This window comes from Carassius auratus, chromosome 47 (genome assembly GCF_003368295.1).
Source record: "Carassius auratus strain Wakin chromosome 47, ASM336829v1, whole genome shotgun sequence".
In the NCBI taxonomy this organism is placed as follows: Eukaryota; Metazoa; Chordata; class Actinopteri; order Cypriniformes; family Cyprinidae; genus Carassius; species Carassius auratus.
Genome location: NC_039289.1, coordinates 13,454,974 through 13,481,912, shown reverse-complemented (window position 1 = coordinate 13,481,912; position 26,939 = coordinate 13,454,974). Strand labels below are relative to the sequence as shown.

The window sequence follows — 26,939 nt, the reverse complement described above, 5'->3', positions numbered from 1 at the left end:
GTATTAATATTACATTTTTGTCTGTTAGAAATGCACATTTAACAGTAGCTTGAGCTGACAGTGGAAATAGCTTTATGTGCATTATCAAAAACATCTGTAAAAATCGTAACAACCTCATTTTTAGATGGTAAATGTAATCATTCTGACTGAGTTTTATTCAAATTAACCATTGTTCTTCCAGAGTAGCTCACAGTTAGATCATGTTAACCACAGCGTACAACACCTCAATGGTAAATATTTAACTATATGGTTTCTAGGTATCTGCAGAAAAGACAGTAGTCTAAATAGATTTAGTATAAATACACAAATGCTATACAATCACACAAGATACTGTCAAAATACCGTTCAAATGAGTTGTGCTGTTTCTGGCCACTTTTGGTGAATAAACCTTTTATCTTTATCACAATCGTTTTTATCAAGGATGATTATATCTTGATAATTATCATTATCATTTTTCGCCCATAATAATACACATTGCTTGGGTCCAACTGATCCAAAAATAACACGCTCATTGCTGTACCTTATCTTCGGCTCAATTTAGTAAATACATATTGTGTTAATTAACGTATATATTTGAGAAGGTTAACAAGATGAATATAACATCTTCCAGATAATTTTGTCCTATTACCTGAAAGACTTTGCTTTTCCATCAACATAAAAACCTGGAAACAATTGCATGAATGTTCTAGCAACAAGGTACGAGGCTAGTGAGCAAAATACAGAGAAAAACAAATAGAAAACACAATCAACTGCTTCCTGCATCAACCATTTTATTTTCCCTTGTTCAACTCCAGCGAGAACATTGCAAGTGTTCTTTTTTTTTTGTTGTTGAGGAGGTTAAACAATGTCATTCGGGCTCCTCTTGACCTAGATTGAGTTTAAATTAGAGTGCGGGAAAACCGTAAACCCTTAGCTGTGCTATGAGGGCACGGCCGATCACATTTAACCCATCAGGACATCGGCCTTCCATGACAGGACCTTTTAGGTCACCAAACTCCAACTGCAGGGAATGTAGATCCCGTACATGCACCAGTCGTCATAAAGAGGAACTACTGGCCAAAGAAAGTCAATTTTAAGCTTTTGATGGTGGTGATTAGTGTCAAAAGCAATGTTTACTTGGCCATTTAGTACCAAATGTGCAGCATTAGGTTAAAGTAGACGTCTGGATTTAAGTTCGCTGCAAAGCAGGTTATTTATAGGGTTAAGTGTCCCAAAAAAAACAAAAACAAATGTGATAAAGAATAAAGGAACCATTTTTTTTGCAATACTTGGTTGACTGTGCTTTCAAAAGATGTACTCTTCAGTCGGTATTCCACAATACTTCATGTTTGCGAGCCACTCTGTGATAGCTAGTTAGTCACAACAAACGGTTTATTTTCAGGACTGGAACATGTCAAGCTGATGTTATGATCTCCAAGTAAACCCACAGAACATCTGTAGCATGATTAAAAATATATCTGTTTTTGAGAAAATCATTTTTTATAGCCTAAGGTCAATCTGAGAATGAAAGCACTCTACAAAAAAGGCTTGGCCTTCATCTTGCGTATCTATGCACCACTTTGTATTTGTTTTTCACCCGAACCTTGGATCAATTATATCTTTTTAATCTGTCTGTCTATCTTTCCATTTTCTGTCTTTACAATACAGTAACATATAGTATATACAGTGCAGTAAATGCCAAGTATATATAAAAAATGCTTAATGCAGCAAGTAAAATACAACTAGGGTTGATTGTGCCACAGAGTTTTCCCCAAAAATTATTTAAATAATCATATTTAATCATTTTCAAGGAGCAATAGAGCAATACATACTGTTTAAAATAAATATTTGCCAACATAAAATATATGTCCGCAAAAAAAAAAAAAAAATGACCTCACATGTCAATCACGTTTACACTGCCTCCGAAGTCCGTCATAAAAAAAATCGGATTGCAATTGATTTTTTTTATTTTTCGCAACTGTTGCAAGCATGTTGAGAGGTGTTTTGACAGTTCAGAGCCACTGTACAAGCTAACTCCGAAATCCAGATATTATGTGAAGTTAATCCACATCGTCTCGCAGCACAAAAAACACTGTATATAGATCCTTGAACACTGAGTTCACATAAATTAGTGGTCTTCTTTTTCATATGTGACGCTAGTATCGCTAGCAAAAATATCAAACTGAGCCACTGACATCCTGAAGTAAACTTTGAATCACCTAGAATTATCCCACTGCTATTGAGGGGGAAATATCTGTCCTCTCTACATCTCAGGATTGGATGGACCCAATATTTCCTTTCTTTCTTCCTGCAACAGATCAATCAATACGCATCAGACTCAAGTTGCAAGGTTTCTGTGCGTTGCAATTTTTTTGGATTTCGAAAACTGTGTACCTTAAGAAGTCAAATATAATGTTGTTCCCAACTTTCTTTCTTCTGTGAAACAAAGAAATTCAGGAGAATGTCCAAGCTGCTCTTTTCCATAATATGAAAGTGAAAAGAGAATATTTACATTTTATGTATAATAGCAGCTTGGACATTCTGTTAAATAACTCCTGACTTTCAAAAATAGAGCGTATAATTATGAAATTTTCCCTTTTTTGGGGGGGTTGAGCTACACCTTTCATAAAGACATCAGAGAATGTTATCCATTGAATGCCACTCTCATAATTCAACAATACATGAGTGAAAGGAAAACTTCATCTCTCTAGTTGACATACAATGCAGGTGATATGATACTCCATTCAAAAATGCTCTTTCCCACCAAACAATCTGTCTATTGAATCCGCCAGATCCATCCCTGAAAAATCAAACATCCAAATCAAAAACATTCCATAGATTAGTTAAGACAATGCAGAAATCAGCAAATCAACTCACACACAAACACAAAATCTGCCTTTTTACACAAATGTTCAAAAAGTCTTATTCGGACAGCTGAGATTTAGCCAGAAATTAAAATAACCTATTTCGGCGTATATATCCAAGTCTATTGTTTTGTGTTTCTCGCATAATTTATGAGAAGTTGTTTCCCGAGGTTTAAATGCAAACAGCATCTGCTAAAACTTCAGCAAATAATTTTATGTACTTTCTATATCTGCTTAAATATAACTCTAGGCTGGTTTTTAATGAGATTTAATCTAGTTAGGACTAGGTTGAAAAACAGACAAAACGTAATAACTTGGCTGAAGAGATAACAGTTATTTTGCATTTCCACTAAATGACTTTTATACTAAGCCTGATGCATTAACAGAAATAACTTCATAATAATTCACCATTTTCCAAATAATAATATGTAGTTTATTTTACTTTTGTAATTATTGGCAGCTAATGCAGTCTTACATCGTGACTCCGAGTTAATCCTCATTTAATAGCAGAAAGACACTTAAGACAATAGTCTTCAGATCACCAGAGAATAAAATTATCTGTAGTTGGGAGGGGGGCGTGTAATTGATATGAGATTTCAGCAGGCTTGGGCTGTTCAAATCATGTGATTTACACATGCATTCCTGCTCTTTACCACCGAGAAACAAAAGAAATCATTCACACGTGGGATCCACATGGATGTAGGACTGAGTCGTTGGAGAATGAATTCAGTTGCAAATTTAAGCATTGTTTCTAAAAAAATAAAAAAAATAATTTGTCAACCTCACTAATCAACAAGTTTGTTGGACTAGTCGACCACTGGCAAGGCACCCCAATATAGCTAAACATCATGAACCATAAAAGACATGAAAATATACTGAAAAAACGATAACATCTAAATTAACTATCCATTCATACCAACAAAACTATTTTTTGGGGGGTTAAATAAAATAGAAATTGCTCTTCAATGTAACAGTTGGAGATTACCACTTTTTACAAAAAATTGGTACATTTGTAAAATGTAAAATCTAATAATAGCAAAAAGATAACCTGCTGAAAGTATGCTACACTTGAACATGCATTTGTCTACAATATTTGATGTTTTTCTACACATTTTAAGTGTTTAATCCCAAGATTAAAACTACTTTGCTAAATGATGCTAAAACTGCATCATCAGTATTTGCATCAGCTTTCCAGCAGTTCCCTGAAAACATTAGGCAGCAAAAATACAAAAAAAAAAAAAATCCTTCAACCCCCATAGGCAGCTTTTCAGGGCATTCAACTTTGAGCATAATCTAAACCCATTCTGAACACAGCAAGTGTTCAGGGGCTTTAATGGAAAACAACCAAAGAGTGTCACATGACGCTAGCAGGCAGACAAAAAAATGGCAAACCATATGGATGATTTTGGATTTGCAGGGATTGGTTTAGGAAAATGTGAAGTACAGCAAAGAAAGAGGAAGAGTGAAAATTTAGCTTATCTTGTCTTAAACGGTTACTGTTAATCAAAAAGAAACACTCCCAAAGTTCTTGTGCAAGAGCCTGTTAAGGAATGTCTATCTTAATAGAATCAAAGGTCTCACGTACCTGGAATCTTTTAGGAATTTAAGGAGAAAACTTAACCTGACAGAAAAAATGTGGCCAAAATTCAATGTTCTTGAAAATAAAGCCTTATTATACAATTATTATTCATTTCCATTTGCAAATTTAGTGGCGAACAACATCTAACAAACAACCATTATTAGGATTAGCATCAGTCGAAAAAGTCAGAATTGGGATGAATACGGATTTAATCTATGTCCTTTGACAGAATGAGAGTCCCTGGGGTTTAAAAGCAGAAAATAATGGAGACAGACTTCCCAGATGTCAAAATACTTGTGACAGCCTGACACATTTAAGATCTGAACTGCTGAGAACAATCCAGCGAAAAACCAAAAGTATTATCTCTGTGGGAGTATAATGCTACTTCCCTGATAGTCACTTACATGGTTTAACGAAGCCCTGACAGCTTCAGCGCTTCAGTATAAAAGTGGTGGAAACCCAAGCTGTAAACTTTAGATAAATGCTAAAATCAAGAAGAATCAAAGCTTTAGATACAAACAAAAATGCACGCTTTTTTTCCAAACGTGCAAACAAAACAATTTTCACTTGGCCATTTAAACATTTTTTTTTTTTAAGTGCAATGCTTCCTAATGGTTTTTGTATGTTTCAGTGGATCGTTCAATATTTTATATAAAATATTAAGTAAAATGTATGATACATTACCAAACCCAGGCTTTTTAACATTTATTTCATTAACTACTAAATAATTTAATCAAATATTATATGCAGTATTTTCCTCCTATACTGTAACTACATGCAGCTTCTCAACAAGACAAAGAGCCATACATAATTCAGATTTTTTTTTACCAATTTAAAATGCTGTTGATTTTCAGCGATGGTCAAAAAGAATGCAACTCGAATCAATGCAGCTTCTCGCAGCCTACATGCCAATTAAATCCGCTGGAAACTGTCGTCAAATAGCTCCAGACGCTTCTTTAACGACCTCTTCACTTGGGGGTGGATGTTCAAGAGCTGCCAGAAGAGGTTTATGGTCTAGCTAGAAAAATTAAAGGTAAAGGCACTCTCAATATGCGCCAAAAAGATTCCCAACCCACCAAAACTAAAATGCATGCTTAGAAACCAATAATATTTTTTTGAACAGAACTACAAGAACTTGTATAAGCACTAGACGGTAACCCAACTGGAGACTTTCAAATATCAAAGGAATATCTAAACCAACCCTATATTTGAGCGAGATATTGAAAGAAACATAATTGGCCATAAGATTGTTGCTGATCTTTGATGAAACGAGAGGAAAGGCGAATGCATAGGGGAGCGTTCGAAGAGAGCGAGGGGGAGGTAGATGATGACTAGAGATAAAAATAAAAAGTGACATTTTTCCTGATGGTAATGCTTCTCACAGCAAGCAGCTTTGACCTTCAGTTTTGTTTGAATTTGTGACGCTCTCGTGCATGACACCAAACGTGTGGTGACAAATTCACACAGAAAGAGTCTGAAAAGCCAAGAAAGCCAAGGTTAGGATGAGTTTTGGCACATCCATGTAATGTATAAGCTGTTTGCGGCCAGTATAAAATAAATAGCAGACGAATAAATGTGTTTGATTAAAACAGCGGCATCTCACCAGAGTTATTTATTTAACCAACTGAAAGCTCCACACACACATGATCAAACTACATTTGATGTATTTAGAGGCTTCAAGGCTAGATAAAAAGACAACTTCAAGAGTTAAACTAAGATTAAAGACTAATACATCAACAACCCAACGCAACTCATTCAACAATCTTTTCACCAAACCTTGAGCCACAAATAAACGGAAATAATTGAATTGAAATATACTAGACGGTTACTTCTAGTGAATGAAAATAAATGACCAAGCTGTTCACTACCTCGAACAGAAAAGTGTCGATGAATTTGGTGACAAATTGGTTGGTGCTCTTTATCAAATATTATTAGTTTATCTTTAGAGCTACATTATAATTATTACCAATGACAAAAATCTGATATCATTGACAGACCAAATTCAGCTTCAAACTGACTGGGGAAAAAATCTTCTTTGCTGGCTTTCAAGGAGAGTTCGTTAACAACAACAGAGTTTAGAATTTTGAACTTTGACCCTTGAAAAAAGTTTGTGGGAATGATTTATGATGCTCCCTAAAGCGTTATCAGCAGAGCGAGGACGGAAATTCTTCTCATGTAGGTGTGAATCAACTTTGACATAATTCTAGATTTCAGAAAGGCGATGGGAGGTTTAAAGACTTTGGTTGCTTTTTACATCCAACGCTAAGCTCTCATTTCCAATTCACTGGAGACTTTCCATTGTCTAAACCCAAATTATTCAGTCTACATTCTAGGCATCCTTAGAAACAAATCTTTAAGCCTTCAACACAGCAATTATATTTAAAGCAGAGTTCCACACATTTCTGCATGGCATTCGAGTCATTCGTGATTTGGATTTCATAACTATTTTATAGGGACTGTACTCTCAAGGAAATATCTTTATTCAGTTAACTAGCCTACATCGGGTAGCAATTAATTTAATAACCTCTATGACTTTCGCAGGCCTAAAAACTCACAATGTTTCAATTTCACCAATATTATCGCCATGGGGGACCTTGTTAAAAGCTCCCAGTCAAATATCTTTCCCTTTTCTTCACAGAATAGCAATGAATTCACCCTCCCAAAAAAGCTTTCCCATCTTTAGTGTCCCATTTATTATTATATTCAATATCTGATATTAAGGCAGCATTAGACGCTCACCATTCATCGTTATATCTACAGTACCAATGCTGTGGTTGATAGAAAGAGTGACCAACATTTACTCAAAAGCTGCAGTTAACAGATGCCAAAAGCCACGGGTTTTCTTTCTGACATTAAAAGGGAGATTAACACAAATCTAGGGTTGAAAACTAGGAAACCTGGCGGTTAAGACTCGACAGATAATCTCCCAATAACATCAGATACGGCGATTTAAAGGGATTAAACAAAGCTAATGAAACGTTAGATTTAACGGGGGAGGGGCGGGAAAACAACAGTTTCTGTCATATTTTTGGAAATGAGAACCAAAAATGAGTAAATAGCAAACAAGAAACGTGACTCTTGGCTTCTTAAAACCAAATATTGTTGATATCTGCTAGACATTTTGGCTACACTGGAACATCTCGTTCATGGACTGCCTTTCTGCTTCAAAGCGAGCAATCGATTGACGAAAAAAAAATCAAAACTGACTCAAATATCAGCGCATAAAAATCTCCTGACTTAAGATCAATGCGTTACGTTAAAATGTTTAGTGAAAGACGAATGTGGCCTTGACAAGGCCGCGATAACAACTAAGCAATATGCGCAGTGTCATTTTCTTTGTCAACCCCCACCTTCCCCTAAAATACAAAATTATTTTCTGACATTTCCCCATTGCAGCAATGCGCGCTCCCCCAGCGCCGATCATTTGAGGGAAGGGAGGGCACGCGCGCGGTGGGGCGGGGACGCGCACAGCCCTCCCCCCCAAATAATACAGTAGCCTACAATAAAGCAGGGAGCGCGCACACTGGCAAAACGGACGCCGGTGATTGGCCAGTGCACAATTCCCTCTGTACACGTAACACGCCCTGCTTACAATAAATAAACATCGCCTAAAATTTCTCTAAAAAAATAATAACTAAAAAGAAATGACGTTGGGCCAGAACACCAACTGTTAAACATTCTAATAAAAAAACAAAAATATAGCTCCAGTATTAATCAGATATTTAACGTCCGCGCAACTAAACTCATATCTGCGATTTTTTTTTTTTTTTTTTTTTTTTGGATAAGGTCCAGCGGGTGGTGAGCGGCTATAAGGAAAAAAATCTTTGCGAGAAAAAAAATAAATAAATGCACTACAGGCAATAGATTTTCGCAGGTCCCCACACCAATTAAACACATTCAATCAGCACGCGATGCCCAAATACACAGTTCTGCATGTTAGGTTAAACGAGCTTACCTACACAGTGAATGAGTTTATGCCTCCACGAGTCAAGCTCCTGCCGAAAGCCGCGCCTCTCGATCGTACATTGCTGCCTTCTGCACAGACTCGCCATTTTCTAGCGGCCCCTCCCGCGGGCACGCGCCTTCTACCGGGAGCTTCCCGGCGACGACGTCATCAGCTCCCTTCCTCTCTCTCTCTCTCTCTCTCTCTCTCTCTCTCTTTGAAGGTAGCGCTGAAGGGGGTCTTCAGTGCTGCAGCACTGACATGTCCCTCCCATATCCAAATCTTATTCAGCCTATGAGTAAAGCTTTATAGCGCATTTCGCTCTGAATGAGTAAGGTCTGGGGTGGGCTTGAGAACTGTGCTATAATAACCCCTACTAATACAACTCGTGTTAACTTCTATGTTAGACCATTTTCATTGCATCAAAAGTTGTTAATACTTTACTATAATAAGGGGTGGATCATTTTATCATTTGTTTATTATTAATGCAACAGTACTGGTGATAGTTTTCGTTAATAGGCATAAATGATAACTTTGTTTAGTGCTTATATATATATATATATATATATATATATATATATATATATATATATATATATATATATATATATATATATATATATATATATATATATATATATATATATATTTAGGTTGGGGTTTGGGGGTTGGGTTAAGACAATTCCAAGGGCCCAGCGAGGCAGCTCAGGAGCCCCAGAAACCACATTGGCACACACTTGTTGATGGCTGTCAGTTTAAGTGCCGGTGGTGCAGTGTTGCCAGATATTGCTATGAAGACAAATAAAAGAGATGGGCACAATGATCCACATCTCTTATGTTCATTTAAGACACAACCGACTGTGGATCGTAGGAAACACATCTGTAAATTTCTCCATGTGACTCCAGTGGTTTGACCTCAATTTTATTAAGCGACCTGAGTGCTTTGTATGCACTACAAATATAATTGACAACTTTATTTAGGAAAATATTGATCTGTATTGTGCGTTCACAAGAGCATTATGATGCATCTGTGTTGTGTTCATAAAATTGAGGTTAAACCACAGGAGTCACATGGATTACATTAATGATGTCTTTCCCTTCTGGACCCTTGAATTTGTGAGTTGCATGACATGACTGTAGAGGGTCAGAAAGCTCTGGGATTTCATCAAAAAAGATCTTCATTTGTGTTCCGAGGATGAATGAAGGTCTTACAGGAGTGTAACGACACGAGGGTGAGTCATTGACAACAGAATTTAGATTTTAGGGTGAACTTTTTCTTTAAGACATATTGATTCACTTGGCAAAAACTGTGATTCTTTATCAAAGTTAAGACTTGTCCACACCCCCCAAAAACGGCTTGTTCTAACAAGCCCCACATGTCTACATCACGATGTGGGAAGATTAGCATGACGCCGCCCAAATGTTTCCGCGCCGCCATGTTGAGCGAGTGGAGACCGTGTGAGGGAATCGAGAAAAATCGATTTGCTAACGTTTGGCTCTGGTTGTGTAATAAAGCAGGACTTCTGTTCCCTCACAGTTCACGCTGACAGTAAAAGTACAGTACGGTTGAAGGTAGGCTGTTTGTTAAGTGGAAATAGAGTGACTGACAGCTTTTATTGTACTTACAGCGGCGCTGCAGATTTCTATGAGTTACTGTGGTAACAATTGAGGCAAATGTTATATAGGCGGGCATGGGAAAAAAAAGGCAAATGAAATGAATAAAAATATAAATGGATTATACATTCTTTGCTACCTGAGAATAGTGAATGGTATTTTTTTTCTCTGTGTCATCCAATCGTCTGCATGATCTTTCTTTCTTGCGTGGAGAATGTGATGATTAGCTGGATGTCCAAGTTGTTCTTTTCCATACTACAAAAGAAGACAGAAAAGGGATATCAAAGTGTAAAAATACAGTAAAAGGAAGAATATGTGGAACTCCAGAGACTCTAGATGTGTTTTTAGGGTGCACTCATTGATGTGTTCATAGACGGGCACAAGCATGGCTGTAACTATAGTGGGGTGAAAGATGGAAACATTTCGTAACACCCAAAAGTGTACATCTATTTCAGTAAAAATCCTCTACAAATCCATTTAACTGGAATGTAATAAGCATTAATGTTACCTTTTGTCCCGAGCTGCAGTTCTCCACGATCTTGTCTCTTAAAAGCAAAAAGCCAAAAAATATTTCAGAAATTTAACTTGAGTATTCTGCTAATAAGCACTGAAGATACTTCATTGAGTGACCTGCACCAATCTTTATTTCACTCAGTATCTCGCCATTGGTGTTACAGGGACACAGCGATGCGAACAATAAGATCCTTTACTTTCCCAGCAGAAGATGGAAGTCATGGGTCAAAAAGAGATTAAAAAGTGCTCGATGTGAATTCAGACTTTGCAATTAGCGGCAGATAATGTGAAAAATGTGCATTCTGACAGCCAAGGTCAGGACAGTCATCGGAGCGAAAACATATTCAATGCATTTTGTTTTTGGAAAATGAAAGATCTTTGTTGCGTGGTAAATCATAAATTCCAAACCAAACGTCTGCTGATACTAAACGATCATCTCACAGAGTGTCTTCTCCATCTTTAGAGACGGCTAAACACACACAAACTGAGGCGCTATATGTACCAGGGCTCCATGTACCCTCAAGGTCTTCTTTGCAGTATGGTATGAACAAAAGGCATCAGTCCCGCAGGGAAAGACAAAGCAGTCACTCACAAAGTGATCTGAATACACTATTTTGGTAATGATATAGTGAACCGTAACAGACACGGTTTTGTTGTGTTTATATACACAGAACAATGCAGGAAACTGATTTGCTGGAGCAAGTTCCAATGGAGACCAAACTGAGTCTGACCTGTTGATTGGTTGCATCTTTTTATTTAAAAATTTTTTTATGAACGTTATTGGCTGTATGACCTTTGAGACATTTCTGAACATTTAACATTTAAGTCTCCAAGAAATGACTATTGAACACTTATCCAGACCCCCCCCCCCGCCGACTCAACTTGCACACAAGGCCAGCGTGTCTTAACTCTCTCGCTGCCTAATTCGTTCCTTAGCCTGGACTCATGCGTACCGCTCAAAGCGTTTAGGGATAATCTGATGTTCAAATACCAGTGAGGTGGGGGAGGGGCTTCACAGGCCGTGTTTCTTTGGAGATTGGGAGCGCAGTATGGGAGTTAAAGGGGCCAATACAAAAGATTAGGCATTGATGTAATGTAAGGCTTCTGAATGCGCAGTGTACGCTTTCAGTAAACCTTGATAGATCTGTTTAGGCTACTTAGTGTTTCCTGACTGAATTCGGTTACTGAATCTCCAGCACCACGCCAAAACAAATTATATTTCACCTGATATGAGCTTGTAGTCTGAATTCGATATGATGGCATAGAAAGACTGAGTACCACAAAATAATATTAGGATGATAAGATCATTTATGAAACACAAGCAGAATGATTTTTATGTAAAAATACATATTTTATTGAATTTTCAGATTAAGTAGTCTCTACATTTTCACATGTGTGGTAGGCTGTGTGAAACATCCAAACATTTTGTTTTCTTAGTTTCAGTCTTAGTTTAAGTCTCTTTTGTATTTTTGCAATATACTGAAGCCAAATCTAAGAAGGTAGTCCACAAATCCCACATATTCCTGTTCCCTGATTTGGAACAAAACAAAACACACACAACACAACAACACACACCACAACATCCAACAACACAACACACACACCACAAAAACACAGCACACAAAACACAACACACAACACACCACACAAAACACAACACACACACAACACAACAACACTCACCACAACATCCAACAACACAAACATAAAACACACAACTCAACAACACTCACAAGGCACAACACACAAAACACAACACACAAAACACAACACACAGACCACACAAAACACAACACACACACAACACAACAACACACACCACAACATCCAACAACACAAACATAAAACACACAACTCAACAACACTCACAAGGCACAACACACAAAACACAACACACACACCACACAAAACACAGCACACAAAACACAACACACACACCACACAAAACACAACACACACACAACACAACAACACACACCACAACATCCAACAACACAAACATAAAACACACAACTCAACAACACTCACAAGGCACAACACACAAAACACAACACACACACCACACAAAACACAGCACACAAAACACAACACACAACACACACACCACACAAAACACAGCACACACACCACAAAAACACAGCACACAAAACACAACACACAACACACACACCACACAAAACACAGCACACACACCACAAAAACACAGCACACAAAACACAACACACACACCACACAAAACACAACACACACACACCACACAAAACACAGCACACAACACACACACCACACAAAACACAGCCCACAAAACACAACACACAACACACACACACCACACAAAACACAACACACAACACACACACCACACAAAACACAGCCCACAAAACACAACACACAACACACACACACCACACAAAACACAGCACACAAAACACAACACACACACACCACACAAAACACAGCACACAAAACACAACACACACACACCACACAAAACACAGCACACACACCACAAAAACACAGCACACAAAACACAACACACACACACCACACAAAACACAGCACACAAAACACAACACACACACACCACACAAAACACAGCACACAAAACACAACACACACACACCACACAAAACACAGCACACACACCACAAAAACACAGCACACAAAACACAACACACACACCACACAAAACACAACACACACACCACACAAAACACAGCACACAAAACACAACACACAACACACACACACCACACAAAACACAGCACACAAAACACAACACACACACACCACACAAAACACAGCACACACACCACAAAAACACAGCACACAAAACACAACACACACACCACACAAAACACAACACACACACCACACAAAACACAACACACACACCACAAAAACACAGCACACAAAACACAACACACACACACCACACAAAACACAGCACACACACCACAAAAACACAGCACACACACCACAAAAACACAGCACACAAAACACAACACACACACACACCACACAAAACACAACACACACACCACACAAAACACAGCACACAAAACACAACACACAACACACACACACCACACAAAACACAGCACACAAAACACAACACACACACACCACACAAAACACAGCACACACACCACAAAAACACAGCACACAAAACACAACACACACACACACCACACAAAACACAACACACACACCACACAAAACACAGCACACAAAACACAACACACAACACACACACACCACACAAAACACAGCACACAAAACACAACACACACACACCACACAAAACACAACACACACACCACACAAAACACAGCACACAAAACACAACACACACACCACACAAAACACAACACACAAAACACAGCACACAAAACACAGCACACAAAACACAACACACAACACACACACCACACAAAACACAGCACACAAAACACAACACACAACACACACACACCACACAAAACACAGCACACAAAACACAACACACACACACCACACAAAACACAGCACACACACCACAAAAACACAGCACACAAAACACAACACACACACCACACAAAACACAACACACAAAACACAGCACACACACCACAAAAACACAGCACACAAAACACAACACACACACCACACAAAACACAACACACACACCACACAAAACACAACACACACACCACACAAAACACAACACACAAAACACAACACACACACCACACAAAACACAACACACACACCACACAAAACACAACACACACACCACACAAAACACAACACACAAAACACAGCACACAAAACACAGCACACAAAACACAACACACAAAACACAACACACAAAACACAACACACACACCACACAAAACACAACACACACACCACACAAAACACAACACACAGAACACAGCACACAAAACACAGCACACAAAACACAACACACACACCACACAAAACACAACACACACACCACACAAAACACAACACACACACCACACAAAACACAACACACAAAACACAACACACACACCACACAAAACACAACACACACACCACACAAAACACAACACACACACCACACAAAACACAACACACAAAACACAGCACACAAAACACAGCACACAAAACACAACACACAAAACACAACACACACACCACACAAAACACAACACACAAAACACAGCACACAAAACACAGCACACACACACCACACAAAACACAGCACACACACCACAAAAACACAGCACACAAAACACAACACACACACACCACACAAAACACAGCACACACACCACAAAAACACAGCACACAAAACACAACACACACACACACCACACAAAACACAACACACACACCACACAAAACACAGCACACAAAACACAACACACAACACACACACACCACACAAAACACAGCACACAAAACACAACACACACACACCACACAAAACACAGCACACACACCACAAAAACACAGCACACAAAACACAACACACACACCACACAAAACACAACACACACACCACACAAAACACAGCACACAAAACACAACACACAACACACACACCACACAAAACACAGCACACAAAACACAACACACACACCACACAAAACACAACACACACACCACACAAAACACAACACACACACACCACAAAAACACAGCACACAAAACACACCACAAAAACACAGCACACAAAACACAACACACACACCACACAAAACACAACACACACACCACACAAAACACAACACACACACCACACAAAACACAACACACACACCACACAAAACACAACACACAAAACACAACACACACACCACACAAAACACAACACACACACCACACAAAACACAACACACAAAACACAGCACACAAAACACAGCACACAAAACACAACACACACACCACACAAAACACAACACACACACCACACAAAACACAACACACAAAACACAGCACACAAAACACAGCACACAAAACACAACACACAAAACACAACACACACACCACACAAAACACAACACACAAAACACAGCACACAAAACACAGCACACAAAACACAGCACACAAAACACAACACACAACACACACACCACACAAAACACAGCACACAAAACACAACACACAACACACACACACCACACAAAACACAGCACACAAAACACAACACACACACACCACACAAAACACAGCACACACACCACAAAAACACAGCACACAAAACACAACACACACACACCACACAAAACACAGCACACACACCACAAAAACACAGCACACAAAACACAACACACACACCACACAAAACACAACACACACACCACACAAAACACAACACACACACCACACAAAACACAACACACAAAACACAACACACACACCACACAAAACACAACACACACACCACACAAAACACAACACACACCACACAAAACACAACACACAAAACACAGCACACAAAACACAGCACACAAAACACACCACACAAAACACAACACACACACCACACAAAACACAACACACAAAACACAGCACACAAAACACAGCACACAAAACACAAAACACAACACACACACCACACAAAACACAACACACAAAACACAGCACACAAAACACAGCACACAAAACACAACACACAACACACACACCACACAAAACACAGCACACAAAACACAACACACAACACACACACACCACACAAAACACAGCACACAAAACACAACACACACACACCACACAAAACACAGCACACACACCACAAAAACACAGCACACAAAACACAACACACACACACCACACAAAACACAACACACACACCACACAAAACACAGCACACAAAACACAACACACAACACACACACACCACACAAAACACAGCACACAAAACACAACACACACACACCACACAAAACACAACACACACACACCACACAAAACACAGCACACAAAACACAACACACAACACACACACACCACACAAAACACAGCACACAAAACACAACACACACACACCACACAAAACACAGCACACTCACCACAAAAACACAGCACACAAAACACAACACACACACCACACAAAACACAACACACACACCACACAAAACACAACACACAAAACACAGCACACAAAACACAACACACAAAACACAACACAACACACACACCACACAAAACACAACACACACACCACACAAAACACAACACACAAAACACAGCACACAAAACACAGCACACAAAACACAACACACACACCACACAAAACACAGCACACACACCACACAAAACACAACACACACACCACACAAAACACAACACAAAAAGGTCATTTTAATGAAATGGTAAAATACCAATCAGTTAGGATCGATTTAAGTCAATGAATTACTCACAGAATCAAAACCAGAACTGATATTGTTTTATGTATGTAGTTGATTAATTCAAATTAATTTAAAAGGGACAATTTCTCTAGTCTATATTTTCCATCACAAGCTTCGTAGCACCTCAATCAACATCGAGTAAGGTGTTTTCTAATTAAATCATTTAACAAAGATTGACATGTTTGCCCTGATCTGCATTCATTTCAAAATAGCTTTTCAGACACAATCTCAGTTTCCTAACTGAAAAAAAAAAAAATATATAAAAAAAAATTAACAATTAATGTAAGTACCTGCAGAATTAATATATTCCAAGGAAATGTGTGGGTTACAGTAATTAGCTGGGCAGCAGGAGACGTATTAACTTAATTCAGTCAAAGGCTAATTGCTACAATAAAACCTTCTTGTATTTTCTTAATAAAATAATTGTACTTGTATTTGTATGTATTACAAAAGTTACACAGAACAAACAAATAAATAATAACAAATGAAACTAAACACAAGTGAATAATGTTGTTCTTTAAAAGCATTTGGGAAAAGTAACAACTCTGGATACGAATGTTGTATTTTATTCTGGTGTCTTCATTTTTCATCTTAATATATGATACCATCAAAACCTCAGAATAAATACTTGAAAAAAAAAAAAGAACTGCTTAATTATAAGTAGTTTGTTTTAAAGACACTCTCAAAGCAAATGTACATACTGATGAATATAATAATGACAGATCCTGTGAGTAAAAGCTACACCTGAAAGTGTTTTCTTAAAAATAATTGGGTCATTTGCAAATTCCTGCTCTTCACATACGAACATCAAAGCTACTGATTGACACAAGCTCCACACAAAGTCCTAATTATCAGGCAGTGTCGCTTGATATTGGTCTGATGTTGAGCATGTCACAGATAGTTCTCTCTGTGTAAAAAAACCCCTGAAAATTATAACAGGTGTCACGGCCCTGGACTCATTGTATTGTGTTTTCCCTCCCCATGTGTTCAGTGTCTCATTGTACCTGTGTTTAGTAATTATCCCCTGTATAAAAATGCTTGTCTGTTCAGTTTGTCTCTGTCGGGTCTACTTGTGACAGAAGACCTGACTGACACAGTTACCTCCGTTTGTCTCCCCTCTGTCTGTTTTCTAAGTTTTCTTTCCAATAGGCATGTTCGACTGATTACTGAATGATAGGCACAGAATGATCACTGTATGACATCAAAGTACCGCGAGCGCGATTTGAATGCATCGGATCCATGTGCTATCTTATCCTTCTCGCGTTAATTTGATGTCATACAGTGATCATTCTGTGCAGCGCTGCTCAAATTCGAACGCTCCTATTGCGTTGTCCTATGGATGCCCTCCTTCGCCCAGAATACCTCCTCCTCCTGGTGGAGCAGGGGGGAAAAATAGCTCGTGGCCCACACCAGAATGTTCTTGGTACTGGCAAGCCTCACCAACTACCCGGACGACGTGCTCAGTGCATTCTAGGACGCCAGTTTGAGCATCGCATACAGAGCCCCATCATCCGAGGGCGGTCCCTGAGTGGAATTCACCACCTTTGTGCAGTGGACACTGGAAAGAAATGGATCATCGGAGCCCACGATGATGGACAGCCAATTCCTGCCGTGATCCGTGAGCCAGCGCAATACCATGATAATGTCATGCCCCTGGAATCATTTTAGTGTGTTTTCTCTCCCCATGTGTTCAGTGTCCCATGTTAACTGTCTAAATCTATGCACATGTGTTTATTATCCCCTGTATAAAAGTCTTTGTATGTTCAGTTTGTCTCTCTAGGGTCTACTTGTTGGATGTTCTGTTACCGTTGTGTATTATCCCTGTGATTCCTAGATTAAATACTTGCTTGTACTTTACGTTTCTCTCTCACTCATCCCTCGAGTCCCCTCTCCCCTACAAAATCTCCTGGCTAAGAATGTCTTCCTAGATTATGGAATAGGTAGCTCTGTAAGAGCTGACAGATGGGGAGCCTAATTTAGTAAACCATTAGCTGGCAAAAATGCGATAGCTCCCTTCCTCCACTACACTCAAATCCTCACACACCGAGGCCTGAAGATTGTCATGCCGCCTGTGAACTTACACGTAGAATATTTGGCCACTTTTATGCATTTTCTGATCAGAATATCTGCAAAATTCTGCTCTTCAACTGGATGTTGAAATATAATCTAAATTAAAGCTGCAAGCAGCGATGAACGGGCCCTCGCACCCGGGCTCACCGCCATTGTGTGGCTTTAGTAAAAAGGTGAACGTTGAGAAAGATGCATTTAAACTCATAAATATAAGTGCAATATATCAAAGTTTATTCCATATGTGTGCCAATCTTTCTGTTGCCAGCAGGTGGCGCTATCGTTATAATGGAATATTGGCCTTCAGATGTGTTCAAACCAGGACCCTTATCACACATGTGAAGTTTGGGCAAGATCGGACATTTTATGCCTGAGTTATAACATCTTTTATTCCCATGGTGAGACATTGAACTTCGTCATGGCGCCATGGACACACCTTTTAACAAAAACTCAAGATCTTCACAACTAAACATCACACAGGTCTTTAGATTAGACTGACCACAAAAAAGACATTGATGTCATACTATTTCTATGAGTAGTTTGTCGCAGCGTAAAATATGACACTTCCTGTTGCCAATAGGTGGCGCTATGACTATAACTGAATATTGGCATGTAGATCTGTTCAGGTGAAGAGTCTTATCAAACATGTGAAGTTTGGGGCAGACTGGACATTGTATGTGTGAGTTATAGCACCATCATTTTTCATGGCGAATCATCGAAATTTGTCAGGCCGCCATGGACACGCCCTTTAACGAAACCTCAATTCCTTCGCAATTTAACATCGCAAAGGGCTTTAGATTACACTGACCAAGTTTGGTGTTGATCTGAGTAAATCTCTAGGAGGAGTTTGTTAAAATACAACCCCTGAAAATGACAAAAACAACACCAATTTTGCAGGGAAAATTAAAAATAACCGACTTCCTGTTGGGATTCGGATTTCGTACCAAGAGACTTTTTTGTAGCTATTGGTGTGTTACATATGTTTACCGATTTTCGTACATGTACATGACATGTAGCTCGAGGCGCACTCCATTGAAAACGTATAGGTGGCGCTATCGAGCCATTTTGCCACACCCAATGGAATATTAGCCTCCAGATGTGTGCAGGTCAGTACTCTCATCAAACATGTGAAGTTTGGGCAAGATCTGATATTTTATGACTGAGTTACAACAACTTCTACTCCCATGGCGAGACATCGAACTTTGACATGGCGCCATGGACACGCCCTTTAACGAAAACTCAAGATCTTCTCAATTTAACATCGTACAGGCCTTTAGATTAGACTGACGACAAAAAAGACATTGATGTCAAAAATTTCTAGGAGTAGTTTGTCGCAGTGTAAAATATGTCACTTCCTGTTGCCAATAGGTGGCGCTATGACTATAACTGAATATGGTCATGTCAAACCGTTCAGGACAGGAGTCTCATCAAACATGTGAAGTTTGGGGCAGATTGGTCATTGTATGTCTGAGTTATAGCAACTTCCTGTTTCATGGCGAATCATCGAAATTCGCCAGGCCGCCACACACAGGCCCTTCAACGAAAACTCAAAAGCTTCGCAATTTAACATCGCAAAGGCCTTTAAATTAGGCATACCAAATTTGGTGTTGATCTGAATTAATCTCTAGGAGGAGTTCGTTAAAATACAACGCATGGAATTGACAAAAATGACACAAAATTTGCTCATAATATTAGAAATAACCGACTTCCTGTTGGGTTTCGGATTTTGCTCCAAGAGACTTTTTTGTAGGTTTTGGAGAGTTACATGTGTATACCGATTTTCATACATGTACATGAAACGTAGCTCGAGGCGCACACCGTTGAACGTGTATAGGTGGCGCTGTTGAGCCATTTTGCCACACCCACTTCTGAAACCCATATCAGACGTAAATTTTCGCCAGTTCTGAGGTGTGTGCAAAGTTTCATGACTTTTCGAGCATGTTTAGGCCCTCAAAAATGCGATTCATCTTAGAGAAGAATAATAATAATAATAATAATAATTAAAGCTGCAAGCAGCGATGAACGGGCCCTCGCACCCGGGCTCACCGGCAGCGAGTGGCTTTAGTTAATAGGTGAACGGTGAGAAATATGCGTTTAAACTCATAAATATAAGTAGAATATATCAATGTTTATTCCATATATGTGCCAATCTTCCTGTTGCCAGCAGGTGGCGCTATCATTATAATGGAATATTGGCCTTCAGATGTGTTCAGGGCAGGACTTTTATCGAACATGTGAGGTTTGGGGAGGATTGGACACTTTATGCCTGAGTTACAACAACATCCTATTTCATGGCGAAACAATGAAATTTGTCAGGCCGCCATGGACACGCCCTTTAACGAAACCTCAAGATCTTCGCAATTTAAGATCGCAAAAGGATTTAGATTACACGGACCAAGTTTGGTGTTGATCTGAATAAATATCTAGGAGGAGTTCGTTAAAGTACAACCCCTGAAAATGGCCAAAACAACAGCAATTTTGAAGGGAAAATTCAAAATAACTGACTTCCTGTTGGGATTCGGACTTCGTACCAAGAGACTTTTTCGTAGATATTGGTGTGTTACATGTGTGTACCGATTCTTGTACATGTACGTGAAACATAGCTCAAGGCGCACTCCGTTTAAAGTGTATACGCACTCCGTTGAAAGTGTATAGGTGGTGCTATTGAGCCATTTTGCCACACTCGATGGAATATTGGCCTTCAGATCTGTTCAGGCCAGGACCCTTATCACACAAGTGAAGTTTGGGCAAGATCGGACATTTTATGCCTGAGTTATAACATCTTTTATTCCCATGGCGAGACATTGAACTTCATCACGGCGCCATGGACACACCTTTTAACAAAAACTCAAGATCTTCACAACTAAACATCACACAGGTCTTTAGATTAGACTGACCACAAAAAAGACATTGATGTCATAAAATTTCTAGGAGTAGTTTGTCGCAGTGTAAAATATGTAACTTCCTGTTGCCAATAGGTGGCACTATTACTATAACTGAATATTGGCATGTAGATCTGTTCAGGTCAAGAGTCTTATCCAACATGTGAAGTTTGGGGCAGATTGGACATTGTATGTCTGAGTTACAGCAACTTCCTTTTTCATGGCGAAACATCGAAATTTTTCAGGCCGCCATGGACCCGCCCTTTAACGAAACCTCAAGTCCTTCGCAATTTATTATCGCAAAGGGCTTTAGATTACACTGACCAAGTTTGATGTTGATCTGAATAAATCTCTAGGAGGAGTTCGTTAAAGTACAACCCCTGAAAATGGCAAAAACAACAGCAATTTTGAAGGGAAAATTCAAAATAACCGACTTCCTGTTGGGATCCGGATTTCGTACCAAGAGACTTTTTTGTAGGTATTGGAGTGTTACATGTGTGTACCAATTTTTGTACATGTACGTGAAACATAGCTCGAGGCGCACTCCGTTGAAAGTGTATAGGTGGCGCTATAGAGCCATTTTGCCACACCCGGTGGAATATTGGCCTGAAGATCTGTTCAGGCCAGGACTCTTATCACACATGTGAAGTTTGGGGAAGATCGGACATCTTATGCCTGAGTTATAACATCTTTTATTCGCATGGCGAGACATCGAACTTCATCACGGCGCCATGAACAAGCCTTTTAACGAAAACTCAAGATCTTCACAACTGAACATCGCACAGGCCTTTAGATTAGACTGACCACAAAAAAGACATTGATGTCATAAAATTTCTAGGAGTAGTTCGTCGCAGCATAAAATATGTCACTTCCTGTTGCCAATAGGTGGCGCTATGACTATAACTGAATATGGGCATGTCAATCTGTTCAGGTTCGGAGTCTCATCAAACATGTGAAGTTTGGGGCAGATTGGTCATTGTATGTGTGAGTTATAGCAACTTCATTTTTCATGGCGAATCATCGAAATTCACCAGGCCGCCACGGACACGCCCTTCAACGAAAAGTCAGGATCTTCGCAATTTTACATCGCAAAGGCCTTTAGATTAGGCTTACCAAATTTGGTGTTGATTTGAAGAACTCTCTAGGAGGAGTTCGTTAAAATACAACACATGGAAATGACCAAAATTACACAAAATATGCTCATAATATTAAAAATAACCGATTTCCTGTTGGGTTTAGAATTTCGCTCCAAGAGTCTTTTTTGTAGGTATTGGTGTGTTACATATGTGTGCCAATTTTCGTGCATGTACGTGAAACATAGCTGGAAGGCTGTTGATTTTCTTGGTATAGGTGGCGCTGTCGAGCCATTTTGCCACACCCTCTTCTGAATCCTATATCAGACGAAAATTTTCACCAGGTTTGACGAGTGTGCAAAGTTTCATGACTTTTTGAGCATGTTAAAGCCCTCAAAAATGCGATTCATTCGGGAGAAGAAGAAGAAGAAGAATAATAATAATATAGCTGCAAGCAGCGATGGCGGGCTCAAGCCGTCAGTGCAACGCCACCCCGGTGGCATCGGGAAAACTGTGCCCAGCGGGCATAAGCATTTATAAAAAATGTATGCATTTGAAAATTAGTGCATTGTAGCTGACACCTAAATTAACACATTAAAATTGTTTTGTGACTGCAAGTCTTTCTCCTCAAATGCTATTGAGCTTCAAATTTGCATTTGAGCCCATGTGAAAAAGTAGCATAATTTACATTTGACTTACAGTTTGTTTTAATAAACATAAAACATTCAATTTAATTGTGCATTATAGCTGTCACCTAGATGAACAATTACAGTTGTTTTTATGACTGTAAGTCATTCTCTTCAAATGCTACTGACGTTAGAAAAGTGTATAACAATATCACATGTAACTTTAGAGACGGTCCCTAAATTTGAGACTCTCGAATGTCCAATGTCAAGCCAAATTTATGCCTGTTTTTTTTGTTGTTTTTTTTTTACTTTCTTTAGTTTTCTTTCCTCTGTCAATTACGAACATTCAGCCGCAAACATGAGGTGTGAGTGATTACGAGCGCAGATGGGAGAATGGTGCAGGGTTTTTTTTGTTTGTTTTTTTTAGCAACTGGGATGGTGTCCCCTCTGGAAGTTGGTGCCCTATGAAGACTGCATACTCTGCATATAGGGAGTCACGGTACTATCTGGAAGATATATTCCTCAAATTGTCGTACAAGAGGAGGGGATGCTAGTCCTTCAAGAATCACTCAAAATATTCTGTTCATAAAGCCAATATATAAAGTCTTAATATATAGTATTCCACAATACATCATGCTATTCTAATTAAGTCATTTTTTGGGATCTTTTACGTCTCTCAGAACCTGACACATTGTAATTCTGAGACTCCAGGAAAGTTGCAGTTCTGGAAAATGGTGGCACTGTAGACTAAATGCTCCCTGATAGTGTCACACCTAATTCTTCACTTTAATTCTTAATTCTTTTGCAGTTTAGGTGTTTCTGTTCTTCTCCACCTGTTTTTTTATCTTTCTGACCCTTCTGACCCAGTGAGCATTTTGCTGTCCAGTGGTCATGTCTTTACTTTGTAATTACTGTAGTGATCTAATTTTGAATATTTCTCATGAGGATCTAATAATTTTGGGTTTTTTTTCAGTCTGAGTGAAATGTCTTTTTTTTGGCTCATATTATCAGTAAAGGAAAAGTGCCTTTATAGTTATTTTTTTCTCTTCCAGTCTTCATGGTCAACTACGTATATATCACACTCGTTGCATTCTCTAGTGCAGCTCAACCAATTCACATCCCATTCGTCAATATTTGTGATTTCACAAATCCCGGAAAATGCTTGTTGTAGTCCAAACAATTTTTGTTGTAGTTTTTAAAAAGTGATTTTTGTATAATTGCGCATGTTTATATTACACACATATATATATATATATATATATATATATATATATATATATATATATATATATAGCTTTCCAATGCCGTTGCTGTTGATAATAGGATTAAGCAAGTCTAGAACACGTACAAAGACAGACGTAGATGCATAACAAATGTCTTTCTTTATTTCTTGAGCTCCATTAAACATGATCTCAAACTTCTTGTGGCCTCTCCTTATTCACATGTACACACAAAGCCATACCTTATGGACCGAATACAACTAGAATCCACCTTACGGGCTAATATGCCATGTGCTCAAAAACTGTGCTTCCCAGTTACCAACACTGCAACACACACAGTTCTTGCTTAGGTGCTCTAATTAAACATAACCACAGCACCACCAAGTGGACAAAACCTTTACCATCCCCAAAATGTCTCCTACTATATATATATATATATATATATATATAATTAAAGTGTACAGTTTACTTTTATTGCATATTGAAATAAATATTTCTGAGTTCTGTATCAATATGTGTTGTTGTTTGTTTATTTTAATTTTTCTTAGGAAGATAACTGACCTTTTCCTTTGTAATAGATGTGCTGTTAATGTTAAGACAAGGCTTTATAAAGCATAAACTGACTATTTACTAATGAGTGCAGTTATTATAAAGTGTTACCAATGCATTTACTAATGTTAACAAATTAGACATTATTTTACAGTGTGATCAAATCCTTAAATGATTTATATGTGTTTTGTAATGATTTTATTGACCTATAAGCATTTGTGAAAGTTCTGCTTGCATTGCAGCTTACTCTTCATCTGTGAGCTGAACAGATTTACTGTTACATCCATGAGATTATGTAAATTCAAATAATATCATGTCACAGGATGTCATAGGTCAGTATCAAATGAGTTTGAAATTATTATTTGCAGCACAAATAAGGTTTTTTAGGATTTTTAAAAATCCCCTAAAACTGTCAGTAAAGGATAAGGCCGGAGATATGTCTATGTAAGTGGCTAAATGTATTTATGTTTTTATAATTATAATACATAAACTATGAAATTATACAAAATGTATAAAAAAGTAAATAAATAAATACGGCACACACATTTAAAAAAAGCAGCCAAGACAAATGAATTTCCTTTTTTATATGTATAGATTAAAATTGAAGACCGAAGCAGGTAAATGCGGTCACTTAATATTCTCAACAGTTTATGTTCACGTGGCTGTTTTCGTTTATATTCGCCAAGCTATTATGTATTTTGAAATAATCTTGTCCGTGAAGTGTTCGTTCTTACGACGAAAGGCAGAATCCTGCAGCTCGAGAGATCAATGTTATTCTGCCAGTCGCGCTTTCAAATAGTCTTGCACACATAAACGGGTCACAAACACCTGCATTAAGCTCTAGTTGTGTTATAATGGGTGCATTGTGTGCATTTGTGGCAATATTCTATTTTAAAAAGCTCTTAAACAAGAATAAATTCGCTTGTTTTGACATCGTGACACTGTACGCGCTGATCGGAGCGGTGATTTCAGATATAGGCAGCCGCAAATATTTCATTTTCACACAAACAGTTCAAAAACATCTGAATTTAGCTCTTGGTGTGTTCTAATTGGTGAATTGTGTGATATCGTTTTAATATTTTAATTTGAAAAGCTATAAAACAAGAATAAACTCGTTTTTTTCTGAGCTCGTCATTCCACACGCTCATCCTCAGAGCGGTGATTCATCTCTCGTATTTCTCACGTATCACTGACCACACATCCATTATTAATGAGCCATGACCTGGTAATAATCATTTATGTTGGTTTAGCTTGTCAGTGTGAATTAAATCTAAGTATTTATTTGTATTTTAACCGATTTAAAAGTGAAAATAAAAGAGAGTCTCCTCCCTTTTTTTTCTTTTTTTTTTGCGGGAATTGCACCTGTAGGGGCGCTATTTCTCTCAGACAATGGAAGTCTAAGCACACACACTCAAACAGAGGGACAGAGTGAGATGAGATGTCTGACAGTTTTTTTAATTTTCTGTTATCCATACAGTGTTGTAAAGTCATGAAACTATGCATATTTCCTCAGAATGACATTTCCATCTGTATGAAAAAAAGTTTTGAAGTGTTTGGAATTTAAAAATGCAGGAAAATTAATAATTCCATTTTTACTGTCATTTAAAAAAATCACCACGACAAAACCGTTCAAGCTATCCAAAA

General features: G+C 38.4%; 1 protein-coding gene across 2 annotated transcripts in view; it reads right to left on the bottom strand.

Annotated features, from left to right (window-relative positions):
* Positions 1-8,524, bottom strand: part of LOC113065155 (ligand-dependent corepressor-like) — a 38,298-nt gene extending 29,774 nt beyond the window's left edge. For both annotated transcript variants that reach the window (XM_026236378.1, XM_026236379.1), the window contains exon 1: positions 8,378-8,524. In XM_026236378.1, coding sequence (XP_026092163.1) covers positions 8,378-8,474 — 97 coding nt within the window. In that variant the 5' untranslated portion in view covers positions 8,475-8,524. The remainder of the gene's footprint in view (positions 1-8,377) is intronic.
* Between the last annotated feature and the right edge of the window lie 18,415 nt (positions 8,525-26,939).